The sequence below is a fragment of the Chelon labrosus genome, assembly GCF_963514085.1.
Source record: "Chelon labrosus genome assembly, chromosome: 2".
Lineage (NCBI taxonomy): Eukaryota > Metazoa > Chordata > Actinopteri > Mugiliformes > Mugilidae > Chelon > Chelon labrosus.
Window position 1 is genome coordinate 16501295 of NC_140338.1, and position 26935 is coordinate 16528229.

Below are 26935 nucleotides of genomic sequence, written 5' to 3' on the forward strand. Positions count from 1 at the left end.
ACCAAAGAAAAGTGTGAACAGCACAGGGCAGGATGTCTAATCTCCATTTACACTCAATGGGCCGTGCTGTAGCGGTGACAGTAACATAAAACTTGTTTTCCCCCACGTGAATGGAACTTCGTGTTTACATTGGCACATTCTGATGCAAGGGACACGATTTTCAGTATTAGAAGAGAAAGAAGAGTTACGTTGGCTCAGTAAGACATAAATCAACTGTACGTGACGCCAAGAGGATGAAGCCACCAACGATCTCGGAATATAGTTTCGAAAGGATGTTTGCAGAGACTCAGTCAAGACTACACAACAGAAAATAAATTTCAATGTTAAACCGTTGATTTTTGTACTTACCCATTTTTATCTCCAAACACATAATTGCCATAAAGTCTTCTTGACTGACATCCCCTGTAGATGAACCCCCCGACAGGTGGTGCTCCTCCACTGGACTGCAGGTCATAGACAGAAGGCTCATTTTCTACACAGGGACAAGGAGACATTCGTCTGATTTAGGTATTGCTAGTAGACATATTGTTGGTCAGTAATCTTTAACACATTTTGTCTTGATGGATGATCAGTGAAAAGATTGACCACAGACAATCTGTTTCCTGTCAATGACAATAAAACGTATTCAACTTATTTACATAAGTGCTTATTATGATTTATGCATGTAATAAATGTTGTTTGTTTTGGAAGCTTGACTGAATTTTTTAACTAATCCATTAGACATAATGGCTTTGTTGTTCATACAAGAGAGAAGGCAAAGGGAAATATGATCCAAAATGTGGTGCACTCATTTGCCAACTATCATTCAAAGTCTGGGTCACCGGCTAAATCGGGGCATCAGGCCAGGTGAGAGTTGGTTTGTGGCAACAAGCAAAACTGTGAATTTGAGAGATCAGGGATCATTTATTTAACTTGCCAGAGTATCACCGATGGTGGCAAAAATAACCTGCCCAATGTAAAAAAAAAAAAAAAAAAAAGCATGCTACACATTGTAAGTGCGCTGCTGTTCTCGATTATTTTTTCAATGTGAGAAGAACCAGACGCCTCTCAGCTGTGTTTTCAATAGCACTAAACCATCATCTAGACAGTTATTGTTGTTGACGGCTTTAAATCTTACTTGTGGACACAGTCTTACATTCCCCTGGCAAATCTACACGCCACAAGGGGGGAATCTTTCTGGATTTTTACTTTTAACCTTCAGTGTCTTAGCACTCAACCTGGTGTGTTTCTGAATTTGTTGCCAAAACACTATGTTCTTACAAAATGAAAGACATTCATAAAAACAGATGTAGCTTTCAAAAGAATAAATATGAAAGGTTATCCAAGAGGCTAATGTATTTTCATTTCTTTCTCAAAACGTAATGGCATCAAACAAAACTCAGGCAAAGGTTGCATTCAGTAACTGTTATTGTAACGTTGCAAAATAATGAACTCCTTCCATATGTGAAAAAAGAAAACATCAGGAACATTTCTGGAAAAACTCATGGAAATTATAACTCACCATAATCCTTCCCCTTAGTAATTTCCAATATTCTTCCTGCTGATGTGTTTTTGCCACTGGCATCTGTACAGAGGATTAGGAGACTCCCATTGTCTGTCTGAAGTCGATCCACTGCACACCTACACCGTAGAGAATGTACAGGAATCAGTGCATAGGAAGTAATATCCTAACACATATCAGCTACAAGGTGGAAACACTTATGGAACTTCTTTTCCGAAACAGGAATATTAATAAATACTGTTTAAAGATTGATGTTTCAGTGTGATGATGTTCAAGAGTCCCATCCCATGTTTCACTCACCTGCCTGGGTCATGTAATCCATGGGCAAAAATTTCAGGTGGCTGGTTGGTGCTATTAAAGTAGGGATTATTCTGTGGTATGGAATAGGGTGACGTACAACAGTCCGTGTCCACATCTACCCTTAGGACGGACCCTGTGAAATCACTGCATTCAAAAACACACAAAATACACCTTCACAATGGTAGAAGCTAGGACATGATTCAATGTTGTGGCACACAGTAGTATATAGACTTTGATATTATAATTTTTGACCTTGGATCTCACCTGAGTCCATCCATTTCCTCCATATCATCCAGAGTGATCATGCCATCTCCCAGAACGATGTGCAACAGACCGTCAGGACTGAAGAGAAGTTGACCACCTAAGTGCTTCCTGTGGAGCTCTGCCACTTCCATTAGAACCCGGACTGTCCTGGTGTCCACCTGGTTCGGGTTTTTCCTGAGGAAAGCAAAACAATCGCTGTCACTGGGTTTCTGTCATCTTCAAAAAAGCGTATGTATATAAATGCTGCAGATGTTACAGTCTCATATACAGTAAATATTAAAAAACATATGAATGTTTGGTCTTCCTTAGTGGCTTTAGGAGAGCTGACACTGTATCTGGATTGGTTTTAAAGCCACACAAGAAACGGAATATGATGTTTTGAAATATAAAACATTGGGTGTGATTTAGTAAACGAGTACACACTCAGATTGTCTCCAATCACTTTGCAAAAAATGTTACAAGAGAATGGATAAGAAATGCTGACATGGGTTTAAATATTTTGTTGTCTGGAGACATCTGGTTTAAAGCTGACGTATTTACTCATTAACAGTGGGCGGAGTCATAACACAAAGGCTTGAAAGCGTTGCAACACTTTAAGTGCAAAGTGCGAATTTGGTTTCACAGTATCAGCAATAAATACGTCTTGACATGTTATTTTGGGTAGTCGTGCAATTTTTAAAAAGCACCTTGCCAAAGTTCTTAAAAAATCTCTTAAGCTACCGTCAAACACTAAATACTTAATTTTGTCAAATTAAGGACAACAAGCTACAATCACCCACAGACTACATGTCAAGACTATAATTAAAATTAGATAATTAAGTTAAACATACAACTGTGATTATGTAAATTAAAAATGTAACACTTAAACACGCTTGTGAGAACAGATTGTTTCCTTAATCACGGGGTCATTGTGAAGGGAGTGTGAGGTACTGACACAGGAAAAATCAAAGCTATCATCTTAAGAGTGTTGCACATATTCAGCAAAACACAGGCTGAATATAACTGTCTATAACTGTCTGCTGGAGGTTTAATCTCCATACGACAAAAATGTTCTTGTTTGTTTTTCATTACACCTCTAGAGAATCACCCAGCTTACCATTGGAGTTTTTTTTTCTGGTAGGACTTTGTGATATAATCAATTGATCCAGGACTCTGTGAGCTGAGAGTCTCAGTATTGGGCTTTTTTCCCCCCAGATTTTAAAACAATAAATGAATGAAAATATGTGGTGAGAAGAAGACTGCCTTGAAGACATGATTTCAGACAGTAGTGAAAAAGCCAGTGTATATTTGGCACACACTTTTCCCATTACCTCGAAACGGTGTATTCAACTACACGGAGAATGTGGTCGTGTGGTCCGATGGCCCAGCGCTCTTGGTTGGTGGTGTAAGAGACGTAGAGCTTGCCATTCTTCTTGTAATTGGGGTGGAATGCCAGGCTTAGCAGGCCCCTTTCATCTCCGCCCTGCAGTCAGATGAGAAACACAAAAGATCCAGGAGTTAATTATGTCCCTCCTTGGCTTCTGCTTGGCTGTGTGGGGTTGGAATCACCCCCCTCTGTCATCTTCATCATCACCAACATGCAACCCCTGCACACCCCTCGCCCCCTCTCCTCACCTCCTTTAAATATTCAGCTTCTCTAATCTGCTTTTTTTTTTTTTATTCGTCCATCACATTCCCTTTGACACCCCTGCTATTTTCTCTTTCTCTCTTTGTGGTTTCACTTCATACCTTCACCCACCTTCTTGAATATACCATTACCAACCATTATAAAGCATTTGACTCTGTGCAGTGCTGCACCTTCTCAACAACCCCCTGCCTTTGCAGAGTCTTCTCTGCAGCCTGGCTATGTGCGCTTGTCCTCAGGGTCAGGGGCCCCTGTGACGCCCAGACCCTCCCGGTGGCCTCCATTGTGTAGTGATTTGTGTGTGTAATCTTTGGGGGATATCCGTGAATGCTACGCTGAGTGGCTGAAAGAATTTATTAGCTCACTCACAGTTCATAGAGAGCACAAAAGTGCAGAGTGCTTCAGTCCGTGCTTTTTGCTCCCGGTCCCCTCGCTCTTTACTGATTTACACAAAATCCATGCAAAATTTGAGGCTCAGAGGGAGGAGAGAGCAAGGATAGAGTAGAGTAAAAGAGGAAAAGAAGAAAACCTAAACAAGGAAGGAGCTGCCAACTCCCACTGTCTTGGCAACATGTTTAGAAAACATCTAAATTGCTTGTGTAATATGTAAACCTTTGTCTCACCCTGGAGGCAGCTACATCAGTTGTCACTACCCCGGTGGTCCTCCCATCATAGTTAGCTGTAATAATCAGCTATAGCATTTCATTCCCTAGGCAAGGCAAGCCATGTCGGCCCTTTTTAATGTTGTACTCTCTCTCACTATTTCTTCTTGACAAAAGAATGAAAGGAATTCTTCATTCTACTTAGGTGTGAAGAACATTTATGAAGTGGTCTCTGTGTGAGTGTATCCCTCCAAAGTAGTTGACTCTTTTATTTGCACTAAGAAATATGGGGATGGGGGTTGGGGAGATATTTCCTGCAATTAACACATAGGCAATAGAACAGCTGTCCCATCCTAAAAAAATAAATCTCCAAAAATCTTTGCTTTACAGTGGCAGGCACTCGATAGGTGTAGTCTCTGTCACAGGCCAAGAAACACACATTGTAAATTGGTGTACTAGATCGCCTAGTTCTGTTTGGACAGCATTAGGCCCAGCCCAGTTAAACACAGCAGTGACACAGGCCACATGCGAATGTGAAAGAGATTACTTTTTGCAAAGGAATGTACTCTAAGTACCAATGAGCAACAACAGAGACCCACAAAATAAGCCACAGGTGGTCAATCAATCTGAATATAAAGTGAAATATTGTGAAAGTTGACAAATAAATCTCAACCCCAAAAGGCAGAGTTCCTCTGAAAAACATATGAGTACTACTAAATGTCAGCTCATTGAAGTCAAATAAAAACAGAGTTATGTGGGAATGGATGCAGCACACTGTGCAGGTGGATGTTAGTTGGATCAGAGGTCACTGTCCTTTGCCAAAGAACTTTAAAAAGTTTTATCTTCGCAGAGAGGAATACTTGAAACAGTAGATCCATATGCAGTGACCCACATCCCCAAAATAAACACCATAGGGAGTGGGTCAAAGACCATGATTCCAAAGGGGGACCACCAAGATACACAGTGGTTAAATTGGGTGAAATATTAGCTCCCTTGCTAATGACTAGCTCCTTCAGCAGCAGGCGAACAGCAGAGCTGGCACCGGAGCCATAAGAAACAAACACTGGATGAGTGAGCCTTTCAGTGCAAAGCCAATCCAGGGAGATAGCTTGATTAAAAGAAGACATAGTGCCAACCTGAGGCTCCTGAGCATTGATCACAGTAAACTTTCTGCCAAAGCTGCAGTTGGTAAGATTTTCTTGGCACAGCTCAAAAAATAACATACTGTACAAACAAGCTCATTTAGAGAGCGTATAACTACAGGTTCCACATTTTGTCGCTGTAAAGTAGATTTTCAGCAGTTTTGGGGTCTAGAATATGGATTTAAAGATTTATTAGATTCAGAAGGTTTGTTCTGCCTCGTGTTGCGGCATCTTTAATCCACTACTAGCATGTGTGCACTTATTTGTATGCATAAAGCTGAGGGATGAACACTGTGCCTGCTTCTTAAAGCCCCCTCAGTGTTATGGTGACATACAGTAATTTCTTAACAGATGTTAAATGCTTGACTTCTCCAAACCTCTACAAATGTCTATGCTGTGTCAACGTAAACCACATTTTTCCCTTGAACAGCTTAAGTCTTTTTTATGACTGCCATCACTCTTCCTCAGCCAGGCAGGGGGTTCTGATTGAATCTCTCACGAGGTATTATCTCTTCATTTTTCACAAACACCTGCCGCTGCATTCCTCTTTTCCCTCCAGTTCTGCTCTCTGGGGCTCCGACTTTGGCTATGTCAAAGTTTTGGCGTCGTTCCACAGAAAGTTGGGAATATGAGGTGCAAGGATCATGAGTGGTTGTTATCTCACATCTCACGGTACATTACATGGAACGCTAACCCTGTCTGAACGGCGGAGAGAGTGACAAACATAACACTACAATTTTCAATTCTGTAGAGGCAGCTGTTCTTGAGCCCTAATGACACATGTGTTGGCTCATGCATTGTTACCCTGAACTTTTTGATCCTTCGTCAGAGGCTCGTGGGCATTCCTCTACCAAAAGACATTCCACATGAGTTGACTAAAGCAAAACAATGTCTACGCCCTTCACTCAAAGACTACCTCATACAGACAACACACACACCTCCCGTGTAGTGTTCTGTTAATTTTTCTTGTACAATCAGAATCCCACTGTCAAATCGGAAACTCTTTCACCACCACACAGCAACGCACGAGCCTTCCCACCTACCAGGAACAAGACACAATCCATCATCTGAGCCATAAAGTAAAAAGACGATTTTTCTACCTGCTACATTATATAAGCACTTCAGCTTTCACTAGCAGGTACCTTATTGCCTAAGTGAGATCAACATGTGTCTGAAACGAGCCCTGCTTCTTGGCAATAAATAGTGAAGAGGAGTACGGCCACTTATTTTACTCCGGCAGGCCTGAGCTTCTGACAGCAGGGACAGAAAGAATAACATGCTGTGACTTATTTGTTTGAACAGTGAAATATTTTATAGAGGCCCACTCACCCCTACTACACAGGCTAATTGATGTGAGTAGACTGTCAGCTCTGGGGGGCTGCTCACAGATGTCTTCATCCATAAACCACTGTCACTATAACACATGCTTCTCTTGAGTATCTTTTCTGAAGGTGCACAGTGCAAGATGCCGCCAAGGTTTCAAGCTGAAGCTTAGCATCAAAGTCTACTAAAACCACCGAAGAGGACAAAACACTGACAAGTTGTACATGTAAATCAAAGAGTATTGTTTTTGGTTGCCTCTCAAAATATCTGCCTTGAGAGCAACTCTCAATGGACACAATTAATTGTGTTTGTCAGTTACGTAGAGCAGCTTTATGTTTACAATGTACATTAGAAATATTTGTGTCCAATAAAACTTGCTTTTGTGATACTGGGATGTAGAGTCGACAGTCTAAACACTTCTAGGACAAGAACATCCTACTGAAGTTACATACTGAACAGAAAGTTGCAGAGCATGAATGTGTTATAGACCGAACGCTATGACTTTAAGAAGCAATTAGTTAGCTTTTTTTTTTTTTATTTGCATCTTTTATACACAAGTAAACTAACTGGCTAAAGAGCTTCCAGATCTCTTCTGCTGTTTTTGTGGAAAAGCAGACGCTTCCTTAAAATGTCTGAACAATAGTACAAAAATCAGAACAGAAACGCAAAACATAAATTATATACTTGACAACCCTTCGTATACAATACAAATAAATTGGTTATTGGGTCATTATTGGGTCCAGTAAGAACAATCAAAAAAAAACACTGTAGGCAGTGGGTACTGTGGGTAGTGTGTCTGAGTGTGGATGTGGGGGTGGGCTTGAGATAGAATTTCAGAAGAACACCCACAGCGCAGGTAGAAGCCCACACCACCACAGCACAGTATTGTTTCTATGCAGCTCGGCTTAATTGGCACCAAGGGGATCCATGGAAGGAGGGGGATAGAAGACCAAGAGGAAACACAGAACATTACAATCAAAGCATGTGCATGGGGCTGATGATAAACTTGTTATCTTCCCTGTCTCCTGGGTTCCTCTCTCTGTATAAAGGCAGCTTCATCCTGTTGATGCTGCCAGTAAACACCTTAGCCCTCCCCTGGTCCTGTCAACATCACAGAATAGGACTCTTGGGGCCTGCAGGGGATTGAGCCACATCTAATTGTCCTAATGGTCACTTTATCCACAACCAGTTTGGATTGAATTATGATAAGAGAGCTGAGAAGAGCCAGGAGAGCATCCTGCAGGGGGTAGTCGCATATCGAAATGCTGTGCTCCGTTTGACTCCTTATAAGCAAAGGGTCTTGTCAGTGGAAGAGGCATGCGTGATAGATAAACTTCCTGTCTGGGAGTGTGCCCCCCAAACATCCCCAGCTATCCCATCTCCTTGGACAATCTAAACAATTTTCATAACAAATTCAAAATCTGAGATCCAGTAAGAATTATGGATGAAAAATATTACAAAGAGATATCCATGGAGAATAATTTTCAAATAAGACATTTCAAGCTCACTTTTGAAAATACAACTACTCAATGACACAATAGTTGTAGCAATTTCCAAAAGTCTAGTCTAGGATCAAAAGATATAAATAAGAAAAGATAATTTATGTGGGCTTTTTTTACTGCTCTGCGCTAATTTATTTTTTTATAGATATGACACGGAGCTAAACAGAAGTAGAACACATGTTTACTTGCCCTCTGAGAGTCAATCACACTCCCTCTTCTGGCAAGAAGACTTTCACAATTGTGGGTGGTCAATCAGGATGGCAAATGTTACATGGGTGCCAATTATATATCAGAAAATACAGACCCCTCATTACTATATTAAGAAAATAGGAGAGTGATAAAAGTTACATCACATAAAAGCGTCTCTGCTGAAGTATAACAAGGTTATACTTCAGTATCATTCCAATATCATATCAGGTCATGTTAGTTATTGGGTAAATAATACGTCATTTATGTTAGTAACCTAATATTATCACTATGTGTTAGAACCCCAAAAGGAACAATATGGGAGCGATTAAAAAAGTCATTAACAATTCAAAAAAGTAGCATTTTGGACAATGTGTGCAGTATGTGTACAGTTAATTAGCGCACAACAGCGTCACATTTGATGAATGACTGCTTATTTGGTCTAATTATATAATTGAATACTAATAGTGAGCAGGCACCACTTTCCAGGGATTTATGTTGGCTGGAGACATTCCTAACACGTTTACATAGGTGCAAATATTTTGCGTTGAAAACGTGCTCTATCGCATTACTTCCTTCCTTACTCCAGAAGCAAAACTATTTCATACTAACAGCCAAGTCGCCTTCCTTTTCTCTATCTTGTTTACATCTGTGCTCAAATTACATCCACATTAACGAATTACCGCTTCAATTCCTTCAACACAGTTAACATTACAAAGGCAAACTCATTCCTACCTTGAGGCCGCTCTGCACCAGCTTGTGGATGTCCAAGAAGGGTTCCTTGATTAGCTCGAGGTCATGGTTGAGTATCCTGACAATTCCCTCTCTCTCCAGGACAAAGAGTCGCTGGGAACCATCACCACAGTGCACCACAGCCACCGGCTGCCTCAGACCACTCAACACCTCCTGGGCGCAGTAGCAGTTGTGTTTGGGTCTCCTGGGTAACAAGGAAGAAACAAAATGTCAGAGAGTGATGTTGGTGGTGGATAATCCAGTTATTAGGTAGAAGGGGCATGGGAGACTTTCAGATAGTAGCATCTGGAAGGAATCCTGGAAAAACCAGCAATGGTATCAGTTTAACTTAATTATGACAAATATCTGATACATAAAAATCAGTATTAGATACACACTGTATTGTCTAGGGTTGCACAAACTTCAAATTGGTCTTAACCGACAAAACTAGCAGGCATACTCTTTCAGTCTCCTTATTTTTGAAGAAAAAGTTAGATGTTGCATTTTTAAGGCTTAATGAGATTTTTCTGCTCTTTGCTTAATTATTGGCCATTTACCATTGAGAAGAGACTCTACTACACTTTGAAACCACTAACATACAGTTATGCATTTCCACTAAGCATATTTAACCACAAAATATGTTTAAATGCTAAGAGAAAAATCCAGTTTATCTAGATTTAGTGTCTCATTCAGACCAACATATCTCAAGTGTAACATGCTACAGTATATACAGTATGCTGTGTGATTGCATGTGCATTCACTCCTTCTACAGCCATTGCACTACAAACAATATTTTCAATCTGCATTTTCTTGTAGGACAGACAAAGTCTGAGCACTAGTTCTCATGCTTTGTATGCAACAGATGGAGCTATAAAGTTTTGAGACAACTACGACCTCTCCCTCCCATGTTTCCATCTTTATTTAAAATGCCGTCTTATCAAGATTTTAACTGTGTAATCAGCTTAATCCTTTCTTTAATAAATTTGGCAAAAGTAGCACAGGCTACTGGTGTGAAACTACCCTCTGGAGACCCTTGTGACTTTCCCCATCTGTGAACATGAGCAATTGAGGACAGAAGGCACTGATTTCAAGGGGGATTAAAGAAGCAGATGTGATTGGCCACAAGTGATACCAGAACATAACCATCTAACACACCCAGTGGTAAGACATCCCAATTTCAATGTGCTCACAGGGTCAAAACACACAAAAAAAAATAAAAAAAATAAAAAAATAAATAAAAATAGAACCACTTCTACTGTGCATTTTGCAAGGTACACAAGCATTTTAGCTTTGTGCCATAATTTCCAAAAATGAAGCCCTTAATCCTAGCCAATAACTTTGACATCATTTTGGCTCTTTCACCCAGCCTTTACCGTAAAAGACTCCTGCTCACTGTCATTTAGGAGAGTAGACCTCTCAGAGGACAAGGCAGAGAAGCGATAAATGAGCCCCTGGCTTTCTAAGTGTCGGAAGTTATTTGACTGAATGTTGGTTGCTGCTATTCAGGTGCACATGCTTCCTGACCTTCTTGCCTCAGGGAAAACAGAGATGAAAGGCATCCCCCAAAGGAGAAAAGGGCAAACCCCCCTGTGATGCACAGACCTTTGCAGTGAGGAAGGCAAACAGAATGACGCAGGATAAGCATTTTCATTATGTTAGCAAAGCTGAGCAAAAGCAGTCAGGAGAAACTTAGGATTAGAGGATAAATTGCACAGCATTTCTGTCTGAAAGTATGGACTATGTCAAAATGGACCAGTGAACCCAGAACGCCTGCTTCTATCATAACATAAGAACTCATGAGTACTGATGGCACTCAATTAAACCACATGAACTAGTCAAAGCTTGTTTAAAATAAAACCTTGGATATCTTCCATAGTGTAACTCTGTGCTCAAGTGCAATAAAACATTGTAAAAGTCAGACTAAAACCTGTTCATATCTTCTGTTTTCTCATCTCCCAAGTAGTTGGAATCTTGCCCATGTGGTTGCTTTCGTTGAAAATCTGGAAAGCATAAACTGGCGTCTCTCCTCCCATAGTACTGGCAGAACTCATCCACGTCGGCTTGGAACAGTTCTACAAAAACAGATACAAATAGAGTCAAAGGATATTTCATTTACCGTAGATACTGCATGGTTAAAAGACTTCATACACTCATGGCTCAAGTAGCTGGCTAAACTGAGAAGATCTAAAGAGTTTTTTCATAACATTGTTTATATGGTACTTTACTTCTGTGTGTCCATCTCTATGTTGTGGCTGGAACTACATGTACCTACATGAAGACTAAAAGGTAAGTGAAGGCAAAGGTCGAGAGAAGTGATGTGAAATGTTGTGACACAGTTGTGTTTCGAGGAGGATTGGAGTTATACTTCATTAGCCAAATCCTGGCGAGACAAGCTTAAAATTAACAAGTAAAAAGATACTGCGCCAAACTAAATGGAACACAGATTAGACAGCGCTCTACAATGAAGTGTGTCTCTTCCAGAGACCAAAAAGGCTGCTTTAGTTTAACGTGTCATTATTTTAATTCGTGAAAAGATGATTGTGCACTAGTCCTAATGGCTTCCTATAAAAAAGACATTCTGCTGTCTACGAAGCCTGTAGTCGGTAATGAGGTTTCACTCCAACTTCAAGGATTGATTGGGGACCTTTCACACAACAACTACTTCAGAAAGTTAACCAGTGTTTAGTTTCAGTGAACACCAATTGCCTGCATTTGATGAGGGAGAAAAACAAAAGGAAATCTGATTGGAAATAGATAGTGACAATTAAGCTTGCTCAAGAAGTGCAGATCCAAGCTGCAGCACGTAATGGAAAAAAAAAAAAATTAATAAACCCACTACAAGATTAGGTATAATCATTTTCTATCTTTGCCACTAAATATATCATATCTCACCTGGTTCATGGGTGATCTGTGGGTCGACTAGGCAGTGACACGGCCAATAGTGAGCTTGAGAAATATACGTATATAAAAAGAAAACCATGTACTAACCTTCAGCTCACTATAAGCTCAAAAGAGCTTCAGTGTGTTTCTGAAAGATGCAATACTTAAAGTACTTAACTGGGTAAACTCGGGTAAAAAGTGTACTGCAACATGTCTTCGTGGAATGCAAGTCTGAATATACATAGTTGTTGTGTTTGAATAAATTATGCCACAGCTTTTACCATCACTATGTTCAAGCAATTCTAAGGTATCCCAAAAAATATTCTTTGATAAAAACAACCCAAACCCTTGTTGTTTGTCTTGCTGTTTTGCATTACTGAGCTGCACATGGACACGGCATGTGAAATTAAATAATCAGCCCATTAAATATGGCATGTAATTCTAAATAAACTAAAATGTTTTCAAAGTGAGACATGTCCATTGCTGGCGTTGCTAAGCAAAGACACGATGTTCTACTTATTTAGCGCATTAATTCAAGGTAAAACTGACATTGCATCATTATCATCATTGCATTATTTTCCTTTGGTTTCCTTTGGTAGTTTACCTAAAATATTTTAGAGCCAGAGCAAAAGGTGATCTGCAACGAGAGCCACACACATCTATGCCTAGTGTGCCGTCACATCATTATTCCTGGCGAATAGCGAAGTGTGCAGTGGGTCTCAGAGGCCCTTCGCGACCTAAAAACAATCTTGCCAATATTGTTTCCTTTAGTCAATCCCTCAGAGGACAGAAGAGAGCAAATACACCAGTGATAAAAACACAAACAGGGCTCTCCCTGTCCGTCCTTTCATCTCCCTCTCCTGCCACACACCGCAAGGACTGACCGCACCAAATACTGGAGGTGATAGGATATCCCCTCAAACATCTAAACACAACATGAAGATCAAACACACAGCTCTGCCTATACCACCCACACTCTTGTGTCTGCAGTTATCTTAACCATGCTGGTTGGGGACCTCGGGTGCGGGGTGGGGGGGATGAGTGAAGGAAGATATGAGAGGAGTATAGAGAAGCTGGGAGGCCCCTAAGCAGAAGTGAGAGTCAAGGCAGTAAATATCTTTATGGAGAAAAGGGGGCCAAGTACACTCCCTAATCAAGGGCCGGTAGGAGGTTTCATGGGAGCAGGACGACAGTTATGGATGCTGTAAAGGCTACTGTTTCAGTTTTAAAAGCTTTGGCCAGTTATTTTGAAATAGCCAGGCTTTTACACATTGTCTGTTCATGGCTGTGATTACATTAATTGTTTCTTCTTTACTTGATTCAGATTAACTATTTTCAACAGAACTGTTACGCTTACACACATATACGGCAATACGACTCTATGGAAAATATTTCCCCATCGAAGGATTCAATCAAATGAATTTGTCCGTAGTTAGTGCAGTGTGAATTTTCTGGACAATGTCAATCCACATGCTTTGACAATATGCTCTACCTTTAGCATAAGTTTAAAAGGGAAAAGAGTATCATGCAAAAGAAAAAAGAAGGCACAACAAAAGAGAAAGAGCAAGAGGGGGAGAAAGAGGGAGAGAAACAGAGAGGGAGAGACAGAACTCTGTCCATATTCCTGGCTCCCTAGCGCTAAAGTTATACTTCCATCTGGTTATCTTCCAAGGCAACCTGGGTGGCCCACCCAAAGTACTTGACATCTTGATGCACTTCAGCAGTTTTACATACACACAACCTTTGTAGAAAAATAAATGTGTCATTCGTCACCACATATGCTGATCTGTGTGGGGCTGAGGGGAGGGGTTAGCAAGGAGGAGCACAACAGCGAACAGAGGGGAAGGGGGATTCTTCTCTGGATTCCTCTCTTGAGCTTTTTTAGTTTGCCTCTGAGTCCATATGTCTGTTAGTTCATGAGCAACTAATGCAACTCCTGACAAAACCTTTTCTTTTTCCTGTGTCTTTCTCTCTGCTCCCACTCGCATACCGCAATTGTAGTTTAAGCGTTGCACATGATACGCCAGGAGGCCATGAGACGCAGACGAGGATGGACTCAGAAGGAATGTATGTGTCTGATATTTGACTTGGGCTGCAGCATACCATGTGGGTGGGTTGCAGACAAGTGTGTTTGAAACTGTTCTCTGTTTGCAAACCTCAGTAGATCTAATCAGTTTATGGCGACACAGACTAGAAGAAAACTTGGCTGGAGGAGAAAAGACAGTCTAAAATGTGTTTGATCATGTTTGGCGTGTTCTCTGAAGGCACAGGTACCTGTGATCTTGCGTCTCTTCAAAGGATTTTCTTCTGGAGAACAAATGCTTTCAGGGGACAAATGGGTTCCTCTCATTTAGCAGTAGCGCGTACAGTAGGGAAACTCCCGTGAATGAGTTTTTCCCTGTTCTGTGCATTCTGCCATCTCTTTTTCAGGCAAGACAGGAGTCAGTAAAGAACGACTTGAACTATGTTTAGGACCTACAACTCAAATGAAAACCTTGTAAAGACAGAGCATGTGAGACTCCGAGGAAGGTAATGTGGCCAGGAGTCATGTCTAGACTCCAGCTAGGACGCATAAGCATCACAAATACAGAATCAACCCCTGAAGTTGAGTCTAGTGAGTTCTATCCAGGAATAGCTCATAAAACAGTTCATTCTGCCCCAGTCAGTCAAGTTTTTCTGGTACACTGCTCAGGAGGGCTGGCTTTTGTCAGTGCATGTGAAAAAAATTTGTTTTCTTACCCACCTTTGCAAGTCTAATATTTTCTATTCACGTCAGGAAACATCGAAAATCTGTATATTGTTACTTCACTCAAGATTTTCAAAAAAAAAGAAAAGTCTAATAATTGCAAATGTGTGTGGATTAAAACAAACTTCCATGTTCCAAATAAACCAGACACACAATAGACACACAAGAGTACAAAACTATCTGCACCTGGAGACTTGGCGACATAAACAAACTAGACTGAATACCGTCATACAAACACAAATATCACCGGCTCTTTGCTCGATCAAATGTGCTAGGCCAGCATGAATTTCAGTCAGGTGTTGGGGGTCCGTACAGGCAAACTGTGGCAAGCGATTTTACTGATGCATTAATATAGAACTGTAAATTAGGACGTGATGCAGCGAGCAAACGGGTGAGACAAGCTCAGCAACAAATGGAGGTGAGGTCAGATGAGGTAAGAGCTGGATAAATAAATATTCACAGACCAGACTACTGACGCACCACTTCTTGCATAAGTCCAAAAATCTGCCAGTTCTACATGTGCGAGCGGAGTCTCAATATAAGAAATGAGGTCTGCTGTGAATTTTAATTAATCACAATCAGACATGTTTGTTTCATTTCAAAAGCATGATGAACTTAAATGAAGCATGTATGCTTACTTTCACTTAATCTGAATCCTTGTGTTTGCTTGTGTTCTGCTAGGTGACCACACAGGCAACTGTTAAAAAGTTATACTCACGGCCATTATTGTCTGCATAATTACCTGGTATGTGCCCCCTGCAGGTGTAGTAGAACTCGCGGCAGAAGTCCTGGCAGAGCCGTGGCAGGTCTGGCTCCCTGTGTGGCATCTTATCCATGTCCAAGGAGTGGAACAACACCTGGGCATTCGGGGAGCAGCGAGCACACTTGATCTCCTCCAGGAGACGTCCACATTCTGTATTGTTGGTGGAGAAAATCTGGAGACCACACGCAACAAGGACCAGTGCCTGATTAAAACGTTGGCCCGTTAACTTTTACCTCTTGTTTCACACTTCACAAACAAGGCCAAGTGTAGTTTAGGATTAGCTGGACATTCGATAATATTCACAGCATAAATATTACCCGGCAAAGTAGGGAAAGTTTAGATTAAAAGCGCATTTTCAAATCTCTGTTTTCATACAGTACATTCCTCGTACGCTGTTTGAATAAAGACGGTAACTACACAAATCGAAACGTTCGCAAATTATCTAGGTAAGTTGAAATGACACTTAAAGGGCAAATATTATTTAGTTAACTAATGCTTTCAGTGCTAGACTTATATGTACCAGCCCACGATGTTCAAAATGATGATTCTGATTAATTATTTTGGCTGTTACAACAATAAAAATAAATTACTCAGCTACCTCACCAGTCTTTCTTTGCCCTACACAATTACTTTCAAGATACGACAGGATAAAATGTACGTTAACAAACTCCCTTGCTCCCTTCTGTCGAACAGAAAGAGAGACGCTCTGTTGCTCGCAATAAACTGTGAAGCCACATTAGATTTCATGAAACTAGTTCTGACCGCCACGGACACATCGCAGATTGAATGTTACCGTTAAGGATTATATTTATATTCGACGGGATTCGGAGATGCGGTTAAAGTAGATAGTTTGTGACGCTGTGTTAAATGATTTATTCCCACATTACGTTTCTTTCCATCATACCAGCATCTACAGAATGGATTAAAGGATAAACGGTATGTTGGCGTCTCTACTCAAACTGCAAAGGCATTACAAATTTTTACTAGTAAGCAGTCCCATTTTCTATGGCGTCCTCCTAACAGCAGTTTATATTCTTTTGATAGCAATATGTTAAGCACTGAGGTTGAAACACCCTCTCTGTTTGGTGAAATAAACACAGAAATCTTCTCATTCTCTGCCTACTTACCCAACTTCGCAAACAGTTAAAATCAAATTACAATTTCTACGTCTGACAGATCTCAACGCATGAAATGAATGAGACCAAATAAGAGCCTCGAAGCCTGGCTTGGGGTCATTACACAAAAGTACACAACAAGTTAATCCAAAAGAAATTAGCGGGATTATTTACATAACAAATTAGCTATAATAAAACACAATGTAATCTGTTTTAGGTCAAGTGCTGCTTGGGCGGCTACGCAGGCTGGTAGTGCTTTGCTCCGTGTGAGGTCCATGTGTAAACACCAATTTAGAGATAGACAGGCACATCATTCCCACTCTGGTATCAACAAATTAGCAGTCTGTCGAAGTCAATTAGACCAGGGGACCCAAGGCTAACATATGGACACCTTATACTTTAGTCTGGCTGCAGAGCAAACTGCAACTGTGGAAAAGGTTTGCCCCGTGCAGAAGTTGTGCAGAGTTGTGTTTACACTGAACCTCTGTGAAAAGCCGGAGGATCTACCTGAAAAACATACTGACATACATACAGAGGAAATCTCTGATCGCAGGAGACAACATAAAGGACTAAATGAAGAGAAATGAGAAATTCACTTATTTGAGTTTCCAATCTGAATCATATTTGTGTTCTACAATTTATCTGTTTATGTTTTCCTAAAAAAAAGGGAGCTCCAGACTGGCTATCACCCTGTATTTGTGGTTCCTTTCCCCGTCTTGGAGCCCTTTGCACTCATGCCATGCAGTGTTGTGGGCTTGCCTGCTCTCCTGCTCTAAATTGCCCATTGATTCGGTGTGCCATGGGCTGGCACAGGGTCCACAGAGAGTAGCATTTGTGTGCTCTCAGCCATGCCCTGTGTCCATATGTTGCTGGGATGGGCTCCAATGTTGCCATCATCCAAACCAGAACAAGTGGACCTTTGTTTGTTGTCTTTTGCTGAATCTCAGCGAGCATGTTCCTCAAAAGCTGGGAGAAAATAGCAGTGAGGCTCAGCTGTTGCACTTTTGCTGAGGTCAAGAACAGGGCTGTAATCAGAAACATGGGACTGTAACGGCGTACGGAAATAATATTGTCAGTAACTTTTACTCCCTGGCTATTTCAGATGTTTACACTGCATTTTATGAAACCGGCTTCACACCTGCAACGCTCGGCTTCACGTGGGAGAACAGCTGTTACGAGATCATTCCTTTCTATGATCGCATCTGCTTAATGGCTTGACAACAAACTTGCCAAAACAAACATATTACTACACGACGCCACACTTTCAAAATAACAAAAAAGAAAAAGAAAAAAAAGAAGCACTTGTCATTTTATCTGCAAAAATCTACAGCTCTGCAGACTTCACATTGTCAGAGAGACTTAGAAAGAGGGGGAGAGCACTGAGGTAAGCAACGCTAAGCTTTAACAAAGCACTTGTCCTCGGGGAATAGGTGTAAGTTTGTTGGCAGGGGGATATAGTGAAGGACACACACCCTCTCAAAGGCATTAACACTTGGACAGGGCTGATGACTGGGGGAGAGTGATGTTCTCCAGCTTCTCCCATTAGCGAAACCAACAAACACAATGGTGTTGTTGTTATTCTTTTGCCATAATCAGAAAGGGCTCCGTGTGTGGGCAGTGTAGTGGGGAGGAGGAGAAGTCGAGTTCGTCCCATTCAGTTTCCCCCCTCTTATTTGCATGACTTGAGCAAATTAAATGATGCAATATGGCTCTTTGTCGCAACACAAAGTGACATACCACCCAGCCACTGAATGATTCGAGGAGTGGTTTACATGAGAATGGCCCGGTGAGGATCCAACGGAATCCGCTGCATGTTTGGCGCATACAGTCGCCTTTATATTCCGCACATCCGAGGAGAGTTTTTAAACAGCTAGCTTAAAGGCTACGTGCCATTTTAACTCTATTATTTTAAATGCTGTAACGGTCAGCGGTGCTACGTGAAAGCGCGAGCCCGGTACGTTTAACGGAACTTTACGTTCGGACAAACAAATGTCTGAAAGCCGCTATAAACATGAAATAGTTCGCTATCAGCTCCGAGCTACGGTAAAATAAATAAATAAATAAATAAATAAAAGTTTCAGCGGTTGATAAAAGAGGTACAACCGAGCTCCTACCTTTTTTTGTGTAAACGGTTCAACGGTTTAGCTAGTACCCGACTCTGTCTCGTGACAGTTGTAGCCTACTACTGTAGCCAGAAGTAACGTAAATCGGCGAGTGATTGCCATGGTAACACTGAAGCGTATTGGACACGCTGAATTAGAGTTGCACCACATTGTGCAAAGCGAGATACGAGGTAAACAAAATGTTCTTTTTTTTCCTGGAAACACGGAAGTTGGTTCAGTTTCACACCAGGTGCGGAAAAATTAACACCAAAAATTAACACCTAACCCCTTGTGACTCTGTATGATAAAAAGGAAGTTGCTCTCATTTGAGTAATATCAAAAAAGACCAAATATAAACCATGATAACACGCTCAGGTACACTGTATATGTCATAAATATGGATTTCACAATTTGAACCTATAGATAATAGTGTAAAAACACAAGGTGTGGTATGGCCATCTAACACTGTGTAATAAAGACACACAATAAGAATATTAAAACTGAATTTATGGGGCAGAACAGCCCGGGGCAACTTCCTCACGACCATCCCCAAATTCAGCTGTCGGCAATAAGAGGCGGAATGACAATACACAAGGGTTGTAAATGCATCTCCCGAGGCGGCTTAGCAATAAAACACAGTCCTTTAATTTGGAGGAAACGCAACGTGGTGGATGGGTTTGAACCTACCCTGACATCCCTGCGGTGTAGGATCTGATAGGCGGCTCTCCTGGTGGGACAGCAGGATACACGGGGATACAACCTGTGGCAAACATCTCCGCTGCTGCTGCCGTCAAGCAACACTTTTCGCTCCCTTTTCTTCAGCCGCTTGGGCAAGCTTCCGTCGTAACATCTTCTCCTCCTGGGGCTTATCTCTCCCCTCTCGCCGAACTTTGCGTCCCCACATTCCCACACGTTGACCGCGATGGCCAGCACGAGCACAAATTGCAAATGCTTCATAGTTTAAAAAAAAAAAAAATTATAAAATGATGACAGATAAGTACAACGACGAAAAAAAAAAATAAAAATAAAGATAGTTGTGGCTCCCCTTTGCAAAAGAGATGCGTTAACCTGAAGTGCAGTATACTATGTGTATTAAATTGAGCTATATTTCTCCAAGCAGCAGCAGAAGAAAAAGAAAATTAGAAAAAAAAGGTTAAACGCAGGTGTCCTAAAATTTGTTTCACTGCTATAGAGGCAGGTGTTTAAAAATAAATTATTGTTTTTTCTGGTTATATAGTAAAACTCGTTTTTTTAAAAAAAAAATAAAAATAAAATGGCAAAAAAAATATATATATATGACACACTTTATCCTGATGATCGAACACACACACAAAAAGTCAAAAAAACAAAACAAAACACCGTGAACTGAAAAAGAGCCGTGGCGTTCCTCTCAGATGTAATTCCTCTTGAGCACAGCACGGCGGTTTGCATAAAAACATATAAGAAAATAAAAGTTGTGTCTCACTAAAGTCCTCAGAGCGCTCACATGTTTCCCCGTGCTCTTTCCTCCTTCTTTTTAACCAGCGCGCGAGAAGAGGAGCGAGCGCGGTGACGTACGACTCGGCGGGGGCGCGCGTGTGCGGCCACGGCCGCGTCCACGTCGAGGTAAGCGGTCACCTGGCAGAGCCGAGCAGAGCAGAGCAGAGCAGGGCGGCGGACGGAGATCGGAGACTACGGATGGATGGCGTCGCGCCCGCTGGACCGCATTAAACGCCAATCAGTCATAATCAATAACTTCCGCCATCTTAGATCCCCGATGTAAACAAAACATTTGTTTTTGGCTGTTCTGTGGTTATTTAGACGTGGCAGCTGAAAATACCTTGACGTGCAGCGTAAGTACAGATGAGCAGACATTACTGTTTACAACTCAAAAATATATTGAGGCTACTTACTGTAGCTACAGATAAAAATATTGATTAGGAATAGGCGTTAATATTGACTCACAACATTTCAATTCATTATTATTTACTAATAGCATAAGTATACCCTTTACTTTTACGCCTTCAATTACATTTTTCTCATGTTTGTAAAAAAGTATTTGTGTTGTTTGTACTTTTACCTAAAAAAAAATCAGAGTACATCTTCCACTCCTTTCTCTATGTTAGAATGACGGAATAAAGCCAAAATATATGATATACTGCAGCCTAAAGCTTAAAACCCATCCACGGTCACTCTTTATGGGGGAGGCAACTGATATATTCCTCCGGAGCTCTGACATTATGGAAACGGGGAACATAGTGTTACACCATGTACTGTGTCATGGGTTGTTTGTCTTAGTTTCTTAATATGGTCTAAAAGGTTTATTCTGTTCCTAGCAGGAGAATGTGTTGCTGGCAGTGGAAAACTGTCTACGATGTGAATCAGTCACTGATGACCTGATGCCCAGCAGTTTGCCGTTACCGTACTGGGGGTGTACAAATACTGTAAGGCATCTTAATTTGGCTATAAAGTCGCCTGATAATACTAAATGCGGGACAATTCGTCTTTCATTCCCCTCTTCAGAAAAGTCACATGATAGTGATCCAAAGGGAATGTCCAACCAGAGCAATTACTGGAGAAGCAATAGCCTCCCCCTATACACAGAGAACCTGAAATCAGTTACATTAGCGGCACCTGTTCTTACTTGGGGGTCTCCGGCACTCACCACAGCCCCGGCTCAGCTTATCTACAGGAATCTGGAGCGGGTGGAATCCAGGAGGGGTTGGTTTGATTGTGGGCAATTATGGAAATGACTGTGTGCGCTATGAAGCCGTGGCAGACCCTGCCAGATCTGACCCCCCACCCTCTACATTCTTTATGTTACCCAACTGGAGACATTTCAGGACCAAGTATAGCCAAAGCGCTGCTGCTGCTGCTGTATTCTGGATGTCAAGGAGGGAAGGAACCATGCGACGGTAAGGAATGTGCCACCACCACTGCCACTAACACCGCTAACACCAGAGCTCTAAGCACGGAAAAGAATATAACTGCATTGTCAAACAGCGTGAAAACATGTGGGATGCAGCTGTGGTGCAGGGAAGAGGACATCTGCTGGGAGAGATAGACCAAGGGAATCACAGTTCAGCAGACCACAGTTCTGAGTTGACATGGTGAGGCGCAGGCTTACAGCAAACGCACACACACATATATATACACACACATGAAGAAATGGTCGCACATCCATATAAAATGTCATGCGATACTTCCTTCGTACATCATTCAGAACAAACTCAAACTCATTAATTTAACACGTTTACATTACGTTTCAGATGCAGAGATGAGACCGGAGGCTCTCTGTGCTCTCACTTGGCTCACAAGCTCAATACTGAGGTAAGTAGAATATTCGCAAGCAAAGAGCCTGATAATTTCCTGACAAGATACCACCTGCTTCGCCCTTTTATTTCCGCAGGGTCAGTGGGGGAATTCTCATGCGCTCAGCGTCTGACCCTCTGAAAGGATATCCCAGGGGATGATGGTTAGACCACATAAGCATCAACAACATGAATATGGAGCTCCGCGACCTCACCTCGCCGCCTCCGCTATTTCCCAGACTGCCGAGATGTTAAAAGTTTACTCTGTTCCGTCGGACCATCCGGTTGCTGAATGGTTTGCTTCACTGATTTACAATCATAATGTCAAAACTCTATCTGTGCCTTTTCCACGCATGCAAAACCACTTCCTCATGCCTCACAGTTCGTAAGTCCTCCCAAATTTGTGACCGATGTCAGAGGTGGCCAACACTTAACTGTAGGTTCAGCGAGGTTTATCGGCAGAGCTGCAAGAAAAACACGGCTGAAATTAATGAACTAGGTCAAAATACTTGAGCATTAACAGAACACGGTGTCTTTTCCAAATTGCTGTAAAAAAAATGGGAGCCAGTCCCTTCTCAGCTCTTGTGATGTTGCTGCAAATATGAATATGTTTAAATCAAAAATTCTGATATATCTCAACATGAGTTGGATGGATTTTCACAAACACTGGCACATACATTCATCTTCATCAGAGGACGAACCCTGACAGCTCTGATGATCTTTCCTCTAGCACCAATAGGACATTTTGTTCACACGGTTGTGTTCGTCACAGGGTGAATTGCATTCACTACAAAGGTTCCCTAAAGTTTGATAAAGCCTTTCATCAGGTCAAACTTTTTATTCTGGCCTGCTCTAATGTCACTCCTTTCAGCCTCATATGTACATTGCGTTCAGTGATTAACATTTCACATTTTAATTTTAATTCAAAGAACCACTACGCCTAAAATATCCTCCGAGAGCTGCAAGTTCAGTTATATGCTTTCGTAACCAAGGGGCCATGTGATATTGTTTAAATACTGACTTAACAGTGCACTTTTTAGACTTAAATAGTATTGTACTTGTGTGACGAGAATAGTCGTGTCAAATATGGAAAAAGAGGCAAACAGTGGGAAGTTCTGGCTCAGTTCTCATCTTCGCAAAGCTGACCAACCATCATGGAATGAAGTAGGTGTAAATGTCAGATTGTCATTTTCAAACATGTACATAATTGGTCTGACGCAGGCCCACTAGTGTCAGAGAGATGTGGGGGTAAGCTGTTAGTGAACCTGTTCAACAATATGAAAAGCCAACAATTAGCTCTGCGAGGACTCAAGTACTGCAAATGTTTGTAAAGGTTTACACAGAAAGGAACACAAAGGTGTTATGTAAATTAAATGTGAGTGGCAAACACATATCTGACAGTATAACTGTACTGTGTGTCCTTACACCTCAGAAGTGTAGTGCAGCACATAGTAAGTATGCAGTGAAGCACTGCAGGGTCAAAGGATTCAGTCGTGTTGAAGTGATGAAATCACATTACATTATTTCGTTCTTCTCAACTCCACCACCAACATGAAATCATTAATGTCAGCCCACTGCTAACAGTCGCTCAACCATGTGTGTACTTTTCTTTCATGGCACCCATCCCTCACCTTGCAGCACACAGCAGCATTGTATTACTCTCACACCTTTTTTAATGGCCCGGCTTTGGCAATCGTACGCCTTAAGGCATACAGACCTCGGAAAGTGTTCACAATGTCATTAAGGCCCGGTTTCACAGACAAGGCTTAAGCCTAATCCCAGACTAAAATGCTGTTTGAGCTTGCTTAACTTTAAGTCACTTGCAGAGACCTATCTTAAATTAGTCATAGATTTTGTCTGTTCTGGATTAAACAAAGCCAATTGCAAGAGGGTAGATTAGAGCTACTCTAGGACTAAATTGTAGTTTATATTAATCCTGCAAAGAGGCAGGTTTAACTTCAGCTTGGTAGTGTTTGTGAAAGGGAGCACAGATGGTTTGGGAGCATGGAGTATTTGGAATATCTAAATGAAGACCAATATTCACTACAGAGGCCAGCCAGACAAATACCTGTGGACAGGAGCAATCCATTGAATCAGTACGATGAAATAACTTTCCGAGACCGCTTCCGTATGTACAAAGAAGATGCATTGGAGATCATTACATTGCTTGAGCCTAGACTTTCCTCCGTGTCTCAAAGAGGAAGGCCTGTACCAAGTTCTTTCCAAGTTCTGATCACTTTGAGATTCTTGGCATCTGGAACCTTTCATCGTGAGACTGGTGATTTGTGTGGTGTCAGTGAAGCAACAGTCTGTAGAATAGTTCACAATGTCTGCAGTGCCATTTGTGAACTGAGAAATCTGTACATTATGTTCCCTGATGCTGCTGAGCAAGCCAACTATAAAATACGTTTCTATGAATATGGGAACTTCCCGGGAGTGATTGGCTGTATAGATGGATGTCATGTTGAAATCAAGTGTCCATCAACTCCTGATGCTGAGGAGTACAGGAACCGTAAGAACTGGTTTTCCATCAATGTCCAGGCTGTATGCACTCCCAATTTAGAGTTTTCAAACATTGTTGCCCGTTGGAAAGGAGCAACACATGATTCAAGGATTTTTCACAACTCTTCATTGTGTGCTCAGTTTGAGAGAGGGCAACATAGTGGACTACTACTTGGTGACAGTGGATATGCTCAGAGTTCCTATTTATTCACACCTTGGCCACATCCCACAACAACTGAGCAGCAAAGATACAACAGAGCTCATATTCGCACTAGAGGGATGGTCGAGCGTATGTTTGGAGTGTGGAAGAATCGATTCCAGGCTTTACGCAATACACTTCGCTTTGAGCCAAGAAGATGCTGCAAGGTGATCATTGCTACAGCTGTGCTGCACAACTACCTGAAGCAGCATAATTGTCCTGACCCTCCAATGGAAGACCAGATTGATCCAAATGTGCCCATGCCCGTGGCAGAAAATAACCAAGGAGGACTTGCGCTCAGAGCTGCTTTCACATTGCAGCACTTCAGTTAGAAAAAAAAATACATTTAACCATGGAATGCATTGATTACGGCTTGTTTTTGCCTTGCCTTTTGCCTTGCTTGTTTTGTTTGTTGTGTACAACATATATAAATAGTGTGCAGAAAAATTAAATGGGAAACTTAACCAAGGCTGTTCTAAAATGTAGGTAGTGGTGTTTACGTTATTCACACTCTCACAATTTCACAATCACTCACAATTTATTTTCACAAGATATTTCATTACACTATATAGCTGTCTCATGCATCTTTCTTTGAACAGCTCTCTCTTCTAATTTCATATCTAATTCGACCTGTAAAATTCTCATTTTCATGTCATGCTCTTCTTTCAGATATTTCATTTTCAGCTCATGAAATTCTAAGGCTAACTTTTCATGCATGGACATCCTTTTTGGTCTCTGCTGGAAGGTGGTGACAGTATCTTTTCTCTGGGATGCCGTACCAGATGTGGAGGGTGAACAGTCACTGTGCACTGGCTCTTCCACCAGGGTTAGAATGGTTTCCTCTGTGAAAAGATCACTGTTAGATACAAAAACTCACATGAAATGAAATAAAATAAACACAGACAGTGGAATAATCTGTATGTACAGAATGAGGTAACTAATTTGCTTTCTATCATATATTTACCATTTGTGCTCAGTTCTTCATGTCCACTGTCCAAATGGTCATCATCTGGTATACCATCCAGAGGTTGCTGGTCCTCTATTATCCCAGTCAACAAGTCCGCCAATTCATCAGTCTTGTCTTTACTAGGTGGGGGTCCACCACCAGTAGTAAATCTCTCTCTTCTGGCCTCTGCATTCCTTTTTTTCAAATCTAATTTGATGTTCTTCCACAGAGTCTATGAATGCAGATATCATTCAATATAGACAATGTCACAAAACTATATGACATCTGTGATATACAGATCATAATTGACATGTCTCACCTGCAGTTGCTGTACCGCTCTTGTGGTTACATTTTCATTTGCATTGAATTCACTACAAATGGCAGCCCAAGCACTCCTCTTCCTTTGTTCAATAGCAGCACTGTGGCCTTTACTTTCAATAACAGCATGAGTTCCCACAATCTGTTTAAGTAGAGTTTTTTCATATTCAGTATAGTTCTTAGAGCGTTTTCTTTTACCTCCAGCCATGTTTGGTGTCAGAATTCCCTCCAGCAACGCTGTCCTCAATTCCATTCCAGGTTTTTATGAGCACCAATAGGCTAACAGGCTGTGCTCCCACTTAGGCTAATGAGGCTTGACCCAGGTGTTCTCGTTTAAGCTTACTCCAGGACTCCACAGTCTGGGACTAACTAAGACAAATGTAAGCCACGTTCATGCAAGCCGCTTAAATGACCTAGCTTTACTAGTCTGACTTAGGCCTACTCCTGACTTGATATAAGCCTTGTCTGTGAAACCGGGCCTAATAGTCCTGACAACAGCTTAATGAGCCTCTGCCATCTGTTTATGAAAGCTTCAGGGAAACGCAAGAGAGAAACAAGAAAATCAGACCCAGTAGCGATTTCCAGCTGTGTCAGTGCGGCTGATTTCCACTTGAACAGATCTAAATACATGAGGACATTTTAAGTGTAGTGACTTATGCAGCGTCACCCACAGTGAGTCAGTGACTGAGCCTGGGCTGTCTGCCCGGTATCAACAGCCTCTAAATCATGGGCTTCAACCATCAGACCACACTACCTCGCCTTTAGCTCCTTCCTCTGTACCACCCTGGAGTGTCCTTAGGCCTTGTTTGGCTAAAGTATACACATGGCATGAGTAAGTGAAGCCACCCAGGGCTCCCAAGTGCTGCGGCACGAGACACATACCAAGTTGCACAAGTGG

General features: G+C 41.5%; 2 protein-coding genes across 2 annotated transcripts in view; one reads left to right on the forward strand and one right to left on the reverse strand.

Moving 5' to 3' along the window:
* hhip (hedgehog interacting protein) overlaps nt 1-19970 on the reverse strand; it is a 30450-nt gene extending 10480 nt beyond the window's left edge. Inside the window, exons 1-9 of the mRNA XM_084564497.1 lie at nt 19470-19970; nt 15545-15737; nt 11104-11248; nt 9180-9381; nt 3376-3527; nt 2066-2239; nt 1802-1945; nt 1502-1620; nt 349-472 (exon numbers count right to left, since the gene is read on the reverse strand). Of these exons, the coding sequence (XP_084420623.1) occupies nt 349-472; nt 1502-1620; nt 1802-1945; nt 2066-2239; nt 3376-3527; nt 9180-9381; nt 11104-11248; nt 15545-15737; nt 19470-19739 (1523 nt within the window). The 5' untranslated portion in view covers nt 19740-19970. The remainder of the gene's footprint in view (nt 1-348; nt 473-1501; nt 1621-1801; nt 1946-2065; nt 2240-3375; nt 3528-9179; nt 9382-11103; nt 11249-15544; nt 15738-19469) is intronic.
* Nucleotides 19971-23813: 3843 nt separating this feature from the next.
* LOC311502005 (putative nuclease HARBI1) lies at nt 23814-26514 on the forward strand. Its single transcript, XM_084564111.1, has one exon. The coding sequence runs from the start codon at nt 24077-24079 to the stop codon at nt 25103-25105; it is 1029 nt and encodes a 342-aa protein (XP_084420237.1). The 5' UTR covers nt 23814-24076; the 3' UTR covers nt 25106-26514.
* The last annotated feature ends 421 nt before the right edge of the window (nt 26515-26935 follow it).

Excerpts from the sequence above, each read along its gene's own strand:
- LOC311502005 (XM_084564111.1), top strand. The coding sequence starts at position 24,077 with ATGGAGTATTTGGAATATCTAAATGAAGACCAATATTCACTACAGAGG.